General features: G+C 48.3%; 2 protein-coding genes across 2 annotated transcripts; both read left to right on the forward strand.

Annotated features, from left to right (window-relative positions):
• Positions 1-2,573: 2,573 nt before the first annotated feature.
• Positions 2,574-6,783, forward strand: FIBRA_06405 (uncharacterized protein; the record flags this gene model as incomplete). The annotated part of the gene is made up of 18 exons (XM_012328131.1): positions 2,574-2,862; positions 2,915-3,256; positions 3,311-3,471; positions 3,530-3,667; positions 3,718-3,771; positions 3,822-3,904; positions 3,955-3,989; positions 4,051-4,148; positions 4,202-4,360; positions 4,428-4,446; positions 4,503-4,670; positions 4,720-4,773; positions 4,833-5,082; positions 5,135-5,669; positions 5,726-5,759; positions 5,812-5,955; positions 6,008-6,261; positions 6,319-6,783. 18 exons carry the CDS (start codon positions 2,574-2,576, stop codon positions 6,781-6,783), a joined length of 3,282 nt encoding a protein of 1,093 aa, XP_012183521.1.
• Positions 6,784-9,418: 2,635 nt separating this feature from the next.
• On the forward strand, positions 9,419-11,039 carry FIBRA_06406 (uncharacterized protein; the record flags this gene model as incomplete). The annotated part of the gene is made up of 6 exons (XM_012328132.1): positions 9,419-9,563; positions 9,614-9,676; positions 9,731-9,903; positions 10,446-10,647; positions 10,712-10,774; positions 10,834-11,039. The coding sequence occupies 6 exons, from the start codon at positions 9,419-9,421 to the stop codon at positions 11,037-11,039; spliced, it is 852 nt and encodes a 283-aa protein (XP_012183522.1).
• Between the last annotated feature and the right edge of the window lie 3,094 nt (positions 11,040-14,133).

Genomic DNA, 14,133 nt, shown 5'->3' on the forward strand with positions numbered 1-14,133 from the left:
TCGTCCAGATGCTTTGTGCATGGGTGCCTGTCCAACACGCTCACGCTTTCCTGTCTCTTTTGAGCCCTTTTAACAAAACCGCATGCATCTATGGATGCTTCCGTCTGCTCGTATCCGTTCTCGCTGTCGCCCACATCCTCTTTGTCGTAGCTTTCTTGCTTTCGTGTGATGAATCTTAAAAACTGTCTCAAGGACTATCTATCCCATCTGCTGTTCTCTGTATTGTTCAGATTCAGATTTGCCGAATATTTTACTTTTCCATACTGTCTGAGATGATTTTGTGTTTCCGATGAAGCCCTTCTCTTTGTGATGATGCTCATGTCATTTTCGTCCCTTTTGCTATCTACCTGCTTGCGTTTGTTTTGTTGATTGTGCCGCTTGTTCGTATCTAGTATTGTTGTCGTGCTGTGCTCTGTTGTGTAATGTTAACGTTGGCTCCATGTCGTACAAATTTTCGTGACGCTTCGACTCTTGCGATGTTATTATGCTTGATAGTTATTCCGCCGATGCATGTTTTATCTATCTGGTAATGGTCTGAGGCTGGCAAGTTCGCGCAGCGCCACATCTGATTCTACATGAATCCGCATTGACGCGGTTGCTAGCTGGTTTCAATCATTGCTTTACTTCGTATTCAGCACCATCGGACTCCTGACAAGTGCCCCCTTGCGATATCACTGTACGTCCTATTCTATTCTCTCGCACCCACTTCCAGTTCCTGGCGTCATCGGATACGCTTCTTTACTGGCTGATTCCATTCCTAACGGCAGCCCGCCCACATCAACTAGCGGTCTAGCGGTAAGTGCACCATCTATTTACCTCCCATCTATCTCGTGCTCGCGCTAATCCTCATGTCTATGTGGCCGATGTGAGCTTCCTGAAAATCGAGACCAGGAACCATTCAATTAGCGATGCAATTCAAAACGTCTATAACCCACGCCTTATGGGCCAGACAGTCAACCGTCGAAACATGCGTTGCTATCTCGGATGTCCGATGCTAGCTTCGTGCGCTGCGTCCGTTCCCGTCGGCTTGCCATCTAGTTCCGCCCGCCGCTTGCAGTCTGAACACAGATCTAATCCAGAGTCTGCTGCAGTAAGTGGTGTGGCGAGCGCACTCTCCGAGTCTGAGATTGGCCCGAATGATCGATCATGTACGTATACGTGGTGCTTACTTTTGTCGACCATTACGGCCGTGGATAATCCTAGGGATCTGGTGTCATCTCTCCGAGTAAATGGAAGGGCTGTCGAGGTGAGGCTTTATTGCAAATATGTGGTATTTTCCTGAATCTCCAGCAGACCATCAAATCACCGAATGCCTTTTGACAAAGAAGACTTGCAGCTATATGGAATCCACCACTGCCGTTATCGCATTGTGTAGATTCAAATTGTATGATGGGCCATAGTAAGCGCAAAAGTAGCCACCTTGATGGGCCTACGGAATTATAATTCCCTTCCGGGCTCTGGACACCAATGCGATCCATGTCGGGATATGAAGAAAATATGAATGCCAAGTCATCTCTTACTTACTGCAATGGGTCATTGCCGATCTGTGCGGGTGTTGTGCCGAATTGCGGGAATATCGGTATCAGACTATTGGCACACCAGTTCTCGATGCTAAGACTTAGCACAGGAAGCATAAAGGTTGCACTGATCACTTCCGATTGGCTAGTAAGTCGTTAACAATGAGCGCGTCCTGCAGGCTGCCTGCGAGTTCACATCGGGGATCGGGGATTGAGGATGAAAACGATGTCTCAAGTGTCCTATGAAACAGTTTGGAGACTCAGGGATCATGATCTACCTGATTCAATCCTGCCGAAGGATGATCAATGGATATAGATACTGCGCGACCGGCTTAGGTGGTGGGCCATTCAACGTTCACCTTGAAATATACGACATCCCAACTAATTGCAAGTAATGCTGGCACGACTACTGTATACGTTCAATATTGTAGGTATTGTTTTTCTTCCAGAATGCGTCGATGGAATGAGTGTCGATTACATACAAGGAGAGTCATACTATCCTGCTCACTTGCCTGTTTTGGCTTCACCGATCTAGTGGCCTTCAACATGGCACGCGTCTCTTCTCTGATTCATATCATCATACTCAATATTCAATATTCGATATCCAACGTCGCGCACAACTCTCGAGGCCGACATTGGTATGTCATCAGTGGATCAGCCGGTACTGTTCTCTTAAAGAGAGCTCCAAAACGGCGGTAACGCGTGCGCCAACGCGTTGACGATGCGTTCGTCGTTCTCCCGACGCGATAGAGTAAACTCGCGCAGGAGCAGCCACCGCTTTCTTCTTATCGACTTTGCGTGCTTCAGGTTATGATCCGAACTTTTCTCTAGCGTACGAAAGATTACGTAAATCACAAACGAGATGTAACGAGACATAGGAGTCTAGGTTCTTAATAATCAAGGTCCATTCGGTGTTGCTAGCGCTGTTCACAATTTCATCGTGCCGCTTATGGACCACGGGTTCTCTGTTACTCCTCATGGCCCGGGAGTGTAGCTCAGTAGATGGTATAAAGCGGTGAGTTGCACTCGTCGTATTGTTTGAGCTCCTTAATCACCATGACCGCATTCTTACCGCCCTTGCCCCTCACACAGGCTCTAAACGGCACCTTCCGCCTGCCACCCCTGGACGGTACCCTTGCTTTGCCCGAGATATACGAGTGGAATGCGAAACACAACCCGAACTATCCCTTGTATATCTACGCAAAGAATGGGGGTGGCGTTGAGACACTTTACTGGTCCGACGCCGGGAGAGCAATGAAAGTTGCAGCTGGAATAATCCGCAAGCGCATCCAAAGGTCAAAGGATTCGCAAAAGCGTCCCATAGTGGCCATACTGTCTCCATCAGGTATGTCTTTATATTATCCCGATCTCAGTATTGGTAATATTCTCTCGCACAGACTATATCCCGTACATCACTGTGGCAATGGGCATCATGCGCGCGAACTACGTGGTATTCCCCATCTCCCCCAGGAATTCACCCTCAGCCATTGCGCACCTTATCCAAGCCGTGGGGATCAGCCATTTTCTTGTTGGACAAGAACAGGCTATGACAGATTTGGCCAACGCTACCTTTGACATCTTGCGGTCCAAGTATCCGTCCACTCCGATCCCAGAATCGTCTCCGCTACCTATTTTTCAAGACTTGTATATTTCGGAATCTGAGAACTCTGGAGCAGATATGGAAGAGTTGTATGACTGGGGCGGCATTGATGGCCTGCAATATTACTTGCACTCGTCAGGTAAACTATGTCTATCCTGATTAGTCTCCATCGATTTTGAATTTGGATCTCCAGGATCTACGGCTTTCCCAAAGCCTATTGCATTCAACAGTGTTCGGGCTATGCAAATTGGCTTGTCCCCCTTCTTTGGAGATCGCGACTTGACTGGCCAAATTGTGACGGTACACTCTGTACCCGCCTTCCACGGAATGGGTTTCATACAGGCGATCTGGTCGGTACGTAGCTCACTGCTTATCACTTTGATACGACTGAGCAGTGCATAATTGTAAATAGGCGTACTTTGGGCTTGTCATAAGCGCATACGAGCCCAGGATGCCTCCTACTGTCCCAACGCCTGAATCATCGTTCGAAAGTGCAAAGGCGACCAATAGCAACATCATATTCTGCACCCCTTCTTTTGCTGAGGCATGGGTTGCTTGCTGTTTTCCCAAGAGTCGTGTCATGCTGAAGTATGGATATAGATATGGTCTCGCAGGCCTGAATATGTGAGCTGGCTTGCCACTCGAACTGGTTTAGTAAGTTCTTCTATATCCAAGTGGCATTCAATCTAGACCTGTTATTTCAGCTTTTCGGAGGCGGTCCCATGAATAAAGAAGTGGGAGATTACATCACCTCACAGGGTGTCACCATCTTCAACTTGTATGGCTCGTAAGTATTTTATTTCCCTCGTTTTGATATACTACTAATATATTTCGAAGTACTGAATGTGGGATAATGGCTACGTTCCTTCCCAGTGAGTATTTGATCAGCATTCGCGCGTTTCTTGTGCCTTTACGTTCTCAATTCCGTCATAGAGGAAACCGGATATGACTGGGAGTACTTCTCACTGAGTAAGACTCACGCGCCGCATTTCGTCCCATATGACGAGAACACATATGAACTCGTTATAGTGGTATGTTTCTCGGCTTCTGGAATCATCTGATTTGGTATTTACATGTGACGTAGAAAAGTCCTTTCTGTCTGCCCGGCATCATAAATACTAAGGTCGACGGCGTCGATGCTTACGCTACATCGGATCTTTTAATGCCTCACCCGACGAAACCCGGCTACTGGAAAGTTTTCGGTCGCTCCGACGATCAGATCATGCATAGCACAGGAGAGAAGGTCAGCAATTTAAGACTGCGGATCAGTTGGCCGTTTTTTTAAATTATTTGTCAATCCGTGACATTAGACGAATCCAGGACCCTTGGGTTGGTTATGTCTCGTGCTTGTGCGACTAATAGTTGCAGACTCACAATTGTCATAGAATCTATGCTTCATCGGGACCCTCACATTTTGGCGGCTGTTATCTTTGGGCGTGGTCGATTCCAAACTGGTGTGATTATCGAGCCTCGACCGGAATTCAAATTTGATCCTGCGGACGAAATCAAGCTCGCAGAGTTCAGGAACATGATTTGGTATGCATTCTGTGGCTGTATATTTATTCAAATCTATAATAATTGCAATTTGACGCAGGCCGACAGTAGAGCAAGTGAATGAATACGCACCTCAACACTCAAGGATATTTAAGGAGGCAAGTTCGATTAAATTCCTTTTTCACTAGATTTTTGTGACGTCTATATATAGATGCTATTAGTGGCGAAGCCGTCTAAACCATTCACTTGGACAGCTAAAAATACTCCTCGCAGGTCGGCCATCATCAATGAATATGCTGATGAAATAGATACTTTATACGATCAAGTTGAGGAAAGCACTCAATCCAATATACCGTCTCCAGCCTCGTGGGACTTGGCATCAACTATAGCTTTCGTCCGAGCGGTTATCAGCGCCGTGATGGTGCACCAGGTTAAAGACGACGACGATATTTTTCATCGTGGTTGTGATAGGTGAGTACTTGGATCATGTAATTGTGAGCGCGCTAAACCTGACGACCCTCAGCTTGCAAGCTACCTGGATCCGCAATTCCCTTTTACGTGCATTACGCGACTCTGTGAAGCTTGACACGCGCCAGATCTCTGGGAACCTTGTCTATAATCATCCCTCGATTGTCAGCCTCGCGTCATATGTGTTTGAATTAGCATCTGGATCCGCGGATGATACCACCAGCACTGTTGAGTATCGCACCAATGCCATGCGGGAGATGGTCGCAAAGTATACCAAGGAATTCCCTATCCCCGCTCATACTCTAAACGGTGTAAGCGGCTCAACCGAAGGCGACGTAGTATTGGTGACGGGAACCGCTCGCGGGCTAGGATGTCATATCTTAGTTCAGCTTGCCAGCAGTCCTGAGATTTCGAAAGTTTATGCCCTCAACCGAGCCTCACCGGACGGGACGCCAATGTCGGCCAGACAGGAGCGGGGTCTTCTCGAGCGGGGGCTTGATGCAGGCGTCCTTGACAATGGCAAAGTGGTTCTGCTTGAGGGAGACCTATCCCATCCCAATTTTGGACTTCAAGAAGCCACTTACAATGAGGTCAGCTTGAGCTCGTGTTCAATTTATCTCTTGATGTGCTCACCAAGCCACACAAGATGCACCGATCGGTCACGCACATTATACACAATGGTCGGTTGCTCTGCCATCTTCCTCATGTTTCTAAATAATAATATTTCGACAGCCTGGCCTGTCAATTTCAATATGGCGCTCTCTTCGTTCGAGCCTAGTGTATTTGGTGTCCGCCGCCTCATTGATTTCGCCTTGACATCCCACAAGCCACACCCTCCGCACCTGACATACACCAGCAGCATTGGCGTTTTTGAAAGTAGGTATATCGCTTCGTGCCAATGTGTCATCTTTTGAAGTATTTCGAACAGATTGCTCAAAGACTGGCGTACTGCCCGAGGCTCGGATTCCGCCGGAACTTGCAGTGAGCTCGGGTTATACGTGCTCAAAGTGGGTATCCGAAGAAATTTTGTGTACCGCTTCAGAGCAGACACCGCTGAAGGTGGTGGTTGTGCGGGTGGGCCAAATCTGTGGCGGTCTAGACGGCGCATGGAACCTGGCTGAATGGTTCCCTGCGATGGTCCAGAGTGCAACGACCCTGGGTGTGTTCCCAGATGACGATGGCGTACGTGCCCACGATTGATGACGGAGCGCGGTTTCTAACGATGTGCTTGCAATCTAGGTCGTGAGCTTCATACCCCCAGAGCTGACAGCTGGGGCTCTCATAGATTTCCGCAAAGCCTCTGTCGAGTCAGATATCGTGCATCTCGTGCATCCGTACCCTGTTAGCTGGCGCTCTATCGCAGATGCAATCGCATCTGAGCTCCGGGTCACTTTGGTTCCATACTCAGAATGGGTGAGCAAGTTGAAGGAAATCGCGAAGCTTGCAACAGAGAGTACGACAGATGGACGGGTGCAGGACGAAGTCGAGCTAATGCGCAAGATGCGGGCACTCCGACTACTTCCCTTCTTTGAAGGTGTCGCAGCAAAGCAACCCCAAAAAGAGGCGATGAGATTCAATGTTCTCTCTACAACCTATGCTGTTGGTGCATCCCAGACACTGAAGAATGCATCTTCGCGACAACTGGGTGCTGATGATTCCAGGAGATGGATCTCATACTGGCAGAAGGCTGGACTTTGGAACTAAGGCTCACTTAATGTATTTCATCGTCGGATTTTACATTATAGCTAACTATGTACGTATGCTTGACACTTTTTGAGACTCAACATATGAGTCACTATAATGTGAAAGGGGGAAATGAAGCAGACTTGCGAGAGACAATATATGGGCGCCAATGTCTAGACGCTGCACGTGGCTTTCATGCACCTGCCCTAAACTTCTGCGCTGAAAAGTCTCGCAGTGTCGTTTTGTAAAGTCGTTCTCGCTTCTGTCGTATACTTACGCGTCTCTTCCTCGCGTTGGCAGGGTTGTGAATTGTGAGTATTTTGTTGCATGCATGTTCTGGCTGTCGACGCGATGATATTACTTCGTTTACCTCGAGTGTTCTCTGCCATTACCAAGGCGTGGGCACGATGCTACAGATATGTCATAGTTACACTGATCGGTTCTCAAATTTTGCTGTCCTAATGACACGCTGATTGTTCTTCTCAGCTTGCAAGATCTAAGTGTATGATGGAGGCTAGTGGTGTAATTGGGTGCTGCAATCTGTGAGTGTTGTCAATGTTCTGTTGTCTTCTCAAGTCGCGACGAGATGAACCAAAATCATTCAAACTAGAGTATCTGAGAGTCTCAATGAGGCTCGGTGCTTTGTACTTATCTGTCAATCCCCTGATCACCGCAGCAACTTTTGTGTGAATCTGTGTTTTCTCCAACTCACGCTGATACTCAATTTGCCCAGTCTCATTTCACCGAGTAATACCAGCATCCATAACATAATGTTGTCGAGGATCTAGTGTCATAGGTAAGTGTCTGTTCCTTATTTATGTAGGCAGGGATGTTACAAATGGAATTACCGCCTGATCATTGTCTTCGGACATTTGAACTGATGACAATTCCAAGGCTGTTTTTTTAAAAACTCTGAGCTCCTCTCTCTTCAACCATGGCAGTAAACTCACGTCATTTCTTAGGTTGACTCTGGATTGATGCAGGGCAAGTACAAATGGTTTAGTTGTAATTTATAAATCAGTGAGTTCTTTATTTCTTTCTATTGATATGATGCTTTATCACGACGGTCTTCGTATTGAAACTGCCGAAAATGCCCGCCACAGCTCAAATAATCGGGCAACCCCTTCTGAACATTTTTTCTTCTTTTATTAAAAATGTTTCTGCAATTGGCTCATCGGACCTCTGTTTGTAGTCTACTCGTGCGACTTTTGAAACTTCGAGGTAAGCATGAATCCTAATTGTTAACTTCGGTGATAAAATGATTAGCGGAGAGTCGTTGCTGAGCTTCACGGAACCTCAAGTTGGATTCACTATTTATCTAAGCCTTATCAATTGCCGATACTTGAAACTGAGCGGGGGATTGCTTCGCTTGCTGAGTCGTGCAGCGATGTGTTAAAAGTAAGTTAATTTGTATTGCTTTGGGGTTAGCTGTTGTGTTGTCGTCTCGTTATCTACTGTTAAGTACTGTAAAGAATTGAAGGTTTTCAATATATCATTTCTTTAACTTCATGATTGTGTCATGGTGTTTGACGTGCGTTAGTGATCATCTTTGATTACAGTGTGGTCACTCAGTCGGACTACTTTGCGGGGCCGAATCTGTTCCTGGGATAGCATCGTCTCGACAGCTGTGGTTTTCATGTGCAGCTGATGGTATAGCTCACGCTACTGCATGAGTTTGAGCGCGGACATGATGGCGCTCGGCGAATGTCAAACTAGTACGGGTAAGATTGATTTCTCCTTTCATTCCTGCTGGGGTGATTTTTGCCAACTGGTCCCTAGACAGTATTATTCTACGACGAGTGTTGTAGACAGTTACCTCGAAATGACTGGCATGGTCTCGCATTGCCTATGGTCTCATCATCCGAGTCCGTTCAAAGGGACATCAATGCCGACAATTATATTGGGGGTCAACCTAGTCGCCGAGACTATTTTCAAATACCACAGTATTCGCCAAGTCGCGGCTTAGACTCCATTTCTCTGGTCTGCGCAGAAGAAATTGGCAACGTTGAGTGTCTCGAGCGGAGCCCGGGCGGTACCAGGTAGGATGCTGATGTCACTTCAAGTCCTAGTGCATCCAAAGTTGAACGCTTATCACGCCATGTAATGATGAAGGGAGCTACTTCCTTTGGAGGCCAGTACCATGACCAGCAGGCGGACAATTCAGCCCGACCCACGCTCATGGCCGTTCTGTTCTTGACTGACATTGTCTCTGTTGTACTTGCACGGGGGTTCGTGCAAGCTCCGGGAATCCCCCAGTCTATACCCACCCGTGCGCGACGCGGCTATTGCAGAGCCACTCTGTGGTAGCACCAACGGCGACGAGTTGACCGTAGGTTCAGTGCATACGCTTGGTATATTTCAGGACGTTGCGCTCAGTGTACCCCATGACTAGCCCCACGGGCTTAGCCTTCCGCGCCCTGGTCGTCTCGCTCGCAAATGTAGCCGCCATCCGCCACTCCGGATCTCTCAATTTGGTCCACAGCCGCTGCACCGAGGCAATGTCATCCGCTCTCCAATCCAAGGGCATGTAAACGCCGATGGACTGCTAGACACACATAAAAGGAGGCCCAAGCCTGCGTTAAACTCCATCCCTCAAGCTTAGCCATCTCGAGGATCTAGCATTCGTATTCTCTTCCGCTCTCAAACTCTCCACGCAATGAAGTTCATCGGTGCTCTCGCTGTCTTCGCCGCTGTCCCCGTAGTCATGGCGGACTGGTACAAGATCACGTACGATACCTTCTACGACACTGGTACCAACTCTGTGAACAACTTTGCGTGCTCGGGCACTCTCGACAACGAAGGTGAGACTTACTTTGGTCGCTCATTTTGATTATGACTGACGATCGACCAGGTTATACTACTGCCAGCTCTCTCCCGGGTTTCCCTTTCATCGGAGGAGCGGGTGTCATCACCGGTTAGTGGCTTGTTTATGGATATTCTTGGTCGTTATACTTATCCTAAATCGCAGGCTACGACGCTCCTGATTGCGGAACTTGCTGGCAATTAAACTACAACGACAACTCGATATACCTTCTTGCAATCGACTATGCCGGCGAAGGCATCTTCAACATTGGGAAGACGGCATTTAACACCCTTACTAACAACAACACCAACGGTGTTGTTGAAGCGACTGCTTGGCAGGTTGACACCTCTAAGTGCAGCGGTTCTAAGTGAAGTCGTGAGTATATGAATTGTCGGGTATATTCACAAACTGACTGATCACTTGAGTAGTGGGGCTGTCATCCGATTCGCGATCGGCATAGGAATAATCAGTAGGCTAACGGACTATCGGAATAACGGACAATGTAACTTTGACTATCACAATGCTTGCATTCAGTGTGGATAATGGAATGATGTGTTGACTGCTTCTATTTGCGTGCCTTCGTCGACACAATAATATAGCAGTATCATTGTTACCCTTTCTCCGGGTTTTTACTTCCAAAGGCGACATAACCAGTGCGCTGGTACCTTATGACTTTAAACCCGCGTCAATCTCCTCATGAAGAGTAAAGTGACATTTCATGACATCGGGAACTGAGTTCTAGCCGTCTGAACTATGAAAATTTGCGCACTTGCCTTCCTAATTTACGACTTTTACCTGGCGAAGCGATCTTCTGCCATCACTCCATGAGTTGCTAACATAAGATTGCAAGTAATATAATCCTGCTCATCCTGCCTATAAGATTCGTCAACGCTCCATATCTCCTACTTCCCCGCTCTCCACGAAATTACTTATGAAGTACGCTCGTCCTCTCACCACCGCTTCCATCTTTGCATTCTCTGTAATCGCGCAGGAGATATACCAGGTTACATATGACCCGGTATATGACAACGCATCTGCACCCGTGAGCGAACTGGCATGCTCTGGCATCCTGGAGTCTCAAGGTACATAACTGTGTCTTGCCCGTCATGAATAATGGCGCGCATACAACGGGTCGCGCTTGCGCAGGATACACGGACTTCGGATCGCTCCCGGCCTTTCCTCGCATTGGTGGCCCCGTCTTCATCTCAGGTGAAGACATGAAATCATGCTGCAGAGATGTATGACTCACCCGAATTGCCGCTTCTCAGGTTACAATACTGGGCTATGTGGGAGCTGTTGGAAATTGACTTACGGGGAGAACATCATCTACTTGTTCGCCGTCGACTACACCGCGAAAGGCTTCAATATCGCGCAGACCGCTTTTGAGGAACTCACCGGGCAGTCTACAGGAATCGTAAATGCGGTCGTACTGGAGAAAGATGGAGAGTTCTGCGGATACTATGGTGCTGAATAAACACAATGCGTCGTGCGCAGGATGCCGGTAGGAATAACAATACGTTATGGCTAGCGCAAATTGAAAGTCGGTATGGACATGATCTAACTCGCACCTTCGTGAGCGGTGAATTTCATTACAGCTGATGTGGATGACGAAGGGAGCGTGATTCTTCAATGAAACATGCAGGCTTACAGGGAAATCAGAAAATTTGGTTGGATCTCGACAGGAAGTGCTCGAATGCGAACCTGAGCAATACAGATGATATTTCAACCCGGTGGTCAATTTTGTAAGAAGCATGGGAGTACATACGAAATCGGCTGAATTCCCGCTGTTGTGGAGGGACGAATCATCGCCGAGCCACCTGAAAAGTTTGCCTGAGAAACGTTGAGAATGGTGAATAGTCTAGCAACCTGTGCTTCAGACTATGATGAAGTTCAGCCAACATGTCCCTTGCTTTCAGACACACAGTCTAACGTCTGTAATATTTTCATTCTATTGTAACTGGCGCAATACAGGATCACGACAAGATACCAAAATTGAGACGGACATTCGAAGATTCAGTTGGATGGACGAAGCTAGAGTGCATACTCGAAGCGTAGATGGAAGTCAGGATAGAAAGCCAGCACTTGAGGGGAGAGCCAAGCACACCATGCGGATCTCGACGTCGCTATATGCTGAGACGAGTTTATAGATGGATACAATGCGCACCTGGGTATATGCGCCCTTTCACGACGTAATCGCGCACCAATAAGCGTATGCATACATGCAAAGGCCAGCAATGAATCAGGTCATCGGTAAGACGCAGAGCACTTCGCGCGCAAAGAAGAGCTGGTAGAAGGAAGATCAGTCGAAGAGTGGAGTAAGCTGCATTTGCGACGTACGCGGTCTGACATCGCCCCAGGCGCCCGCTGCGGTAGGACCATTCACCATTGACCAGCAGATGAATTTGGCTGACAAAGGAAAGCAACGACGAGATCTGACGGCGCGTGCATCTTTCCAGTGCGTACCTAGAATGACTAGAGGGCGAGAACGTAGGGTAAGGGATGCCAGATAACACGCTCACCAGGTCCATATATCCGCAGACTGCTGCGCGAGCATGGGCACACATCTCTGCTTTACAGCTCCTTCCAACGGCCTAACGTTACATAGAAGGTTGTACGCCCATCGACGTTGCTGACCGTCGTCGGTGTTGCAACTTGCGTCGATGCTTTGAAGTCGGCCAGCACGTGCCGTTTCCTGAGCTTACGCAAGCATCACATACTATGTCCAAGACACATCTAGTACTATAACATAAAGGACACCATCTTAATAACCCTCGATAGCTCAGTTGGAAGAGCGCAAGACTGTAATGGTTAAATAGTTACGTAATCTTGATGTCGCTGGTTCGATCCCGGCTCGAGGGAGACACATTCTTTTTCAACTTTCCACCCGGATGTTCTAATTCTAATAAAGAAAATGTCGTGTGTCGCCAAGTGTCCTGTCCCAAATGGGCCAAATCCAGCCCATGATAGGTAAGTGGTCGGGACGCTTCACGTGATACATTGCCTGACGTCGCTGACGTGACTATCGGGATTCGGCTTGGTCTCAGTCGAGCGCGGCTGGCCGTGCCCGCGGTTGGTACTGAAGCGGCGGCTGATAGGGCGTCGGGATCGTAGACAATATGCGGTCTGATGGTCCGCCCTGGTCCACTGGCCGGTCATGTCTGTAACCGGCTATAGCCTCCGATCGCGAATGATCATGAGATGCTGAAGTCCCCACCTCCTGCCGCAGTTAGTGGCCTGACAAGTGCAACTATAAGGTGGACGAGGCGGGCTTTCCAGTAGCTCAATTTCCCACACACGGTTATTCTGAAAGTGATACTCATATGTGCAGTTCCTTCTACGTATATGGCGAGTCTTTCAGGGATAATGACCTCTGATGTATGAGCATTGTGAGGGTACCTGGCAGCACCAGGGAGACAAAGAAGCCATCAATGTCCCACTCGAATAGATGGCCCATCAAAGGAGAGACTAGGCAAACATAAAAAAATGCGTAGAGCGCACTTCGAGCTTGAAGAGACCGCCATGCCGGAGCGGCTTGCAGGAGTGTGATTGTGTTGACTCCGTGCGCTCCTCGGGCCCATTTACCGCACATAGAAGGGCAATAGAGGAGAAAGGTTGGAGTAAGCCAGTCAACTTCTCTCCTAATCTTTTCCGAGAGCAGATCATGTTCAGGTGTCATTTCAATAGTATTACTAGCTATCACACGTACCATTGCGAGCGACATGATCCTGAACGACGATCACTTTCACCTGTGCTCTCACAGAGAGGCTCGAGCAAGAGCTGTAGAGCATATACTCGAAGCGTACTGAAGACTGCTATAGTCGGTCCTCCGCAGCGGAACGAGTGTACCAAATACTGACGTGTGCTGAGTACACATCAGTACAGGCTGTACTGGTGTTGAGCAAGCAATGCAATAACCGTGGTTACCGGACACAACTGCGGGTGTGGTTTTCTTGCAAAAGGATACTATACTTCCAACCTTGCTGAACACATCACCATAGCGCAATCTGTCCGCATTGTGCAAGAACACAGTGACCTCTTTTTCTCTTTGCTCCGAAATGGTAAGGCACGGGGCGCGCCTGTCGGAAGTGGTGCTGCAAACCCGCTTGGCTCCTAAATGATCCGGCACATACGCAGCACCATGATTTAGAATTTGGCATAGGTACGCGCCCATTATGCTGTCCTCGTAGATAGGAGAATGGCGGTTAGTGTGAGAGATGTCTTGACCCACGGGCACACGAATCAGGTATGCATATAGTCATGTTGCTGTGCATATATGCGGGGTTGTGGACAGCCCGTGCACTTGCACCGCTTCTGTGTAGGCGTACCTGCCAGTGCACTGAGCGCAGACGGTATACTATGTAGCCGCTCAAGACTTGAGACTCGGAAACGTTCGCAAGCAGAGCGCTTGAGGGGTCGGCGGGCCGTTGGGTCTGATCTCAGATACATCTGAGTGTAAACGTTTCGCCGCAGCAGTCCAGATGCGGCTCACCTCGTCGTCATGACCTTTTCCGGAGCGAGCGAGCATGAACGGCAGACTCGGCGGCGCATCTCATGCTCTCGCCTGCGTA

Source organism: Fibroporia radiculosa (genome assembly GCF_000313525.1).
Source record: "Fibroporia radiculosa TFFH 294 genomic supercontigs, scaffold6826, whole genome shotgun sequence".
NCBI lineage: Eukaryota > Fungi > Basidiomycota > Agaricomycetes > Polyporales > Fibroporiaceae > Fibroporia > Fibroporia radiculosa.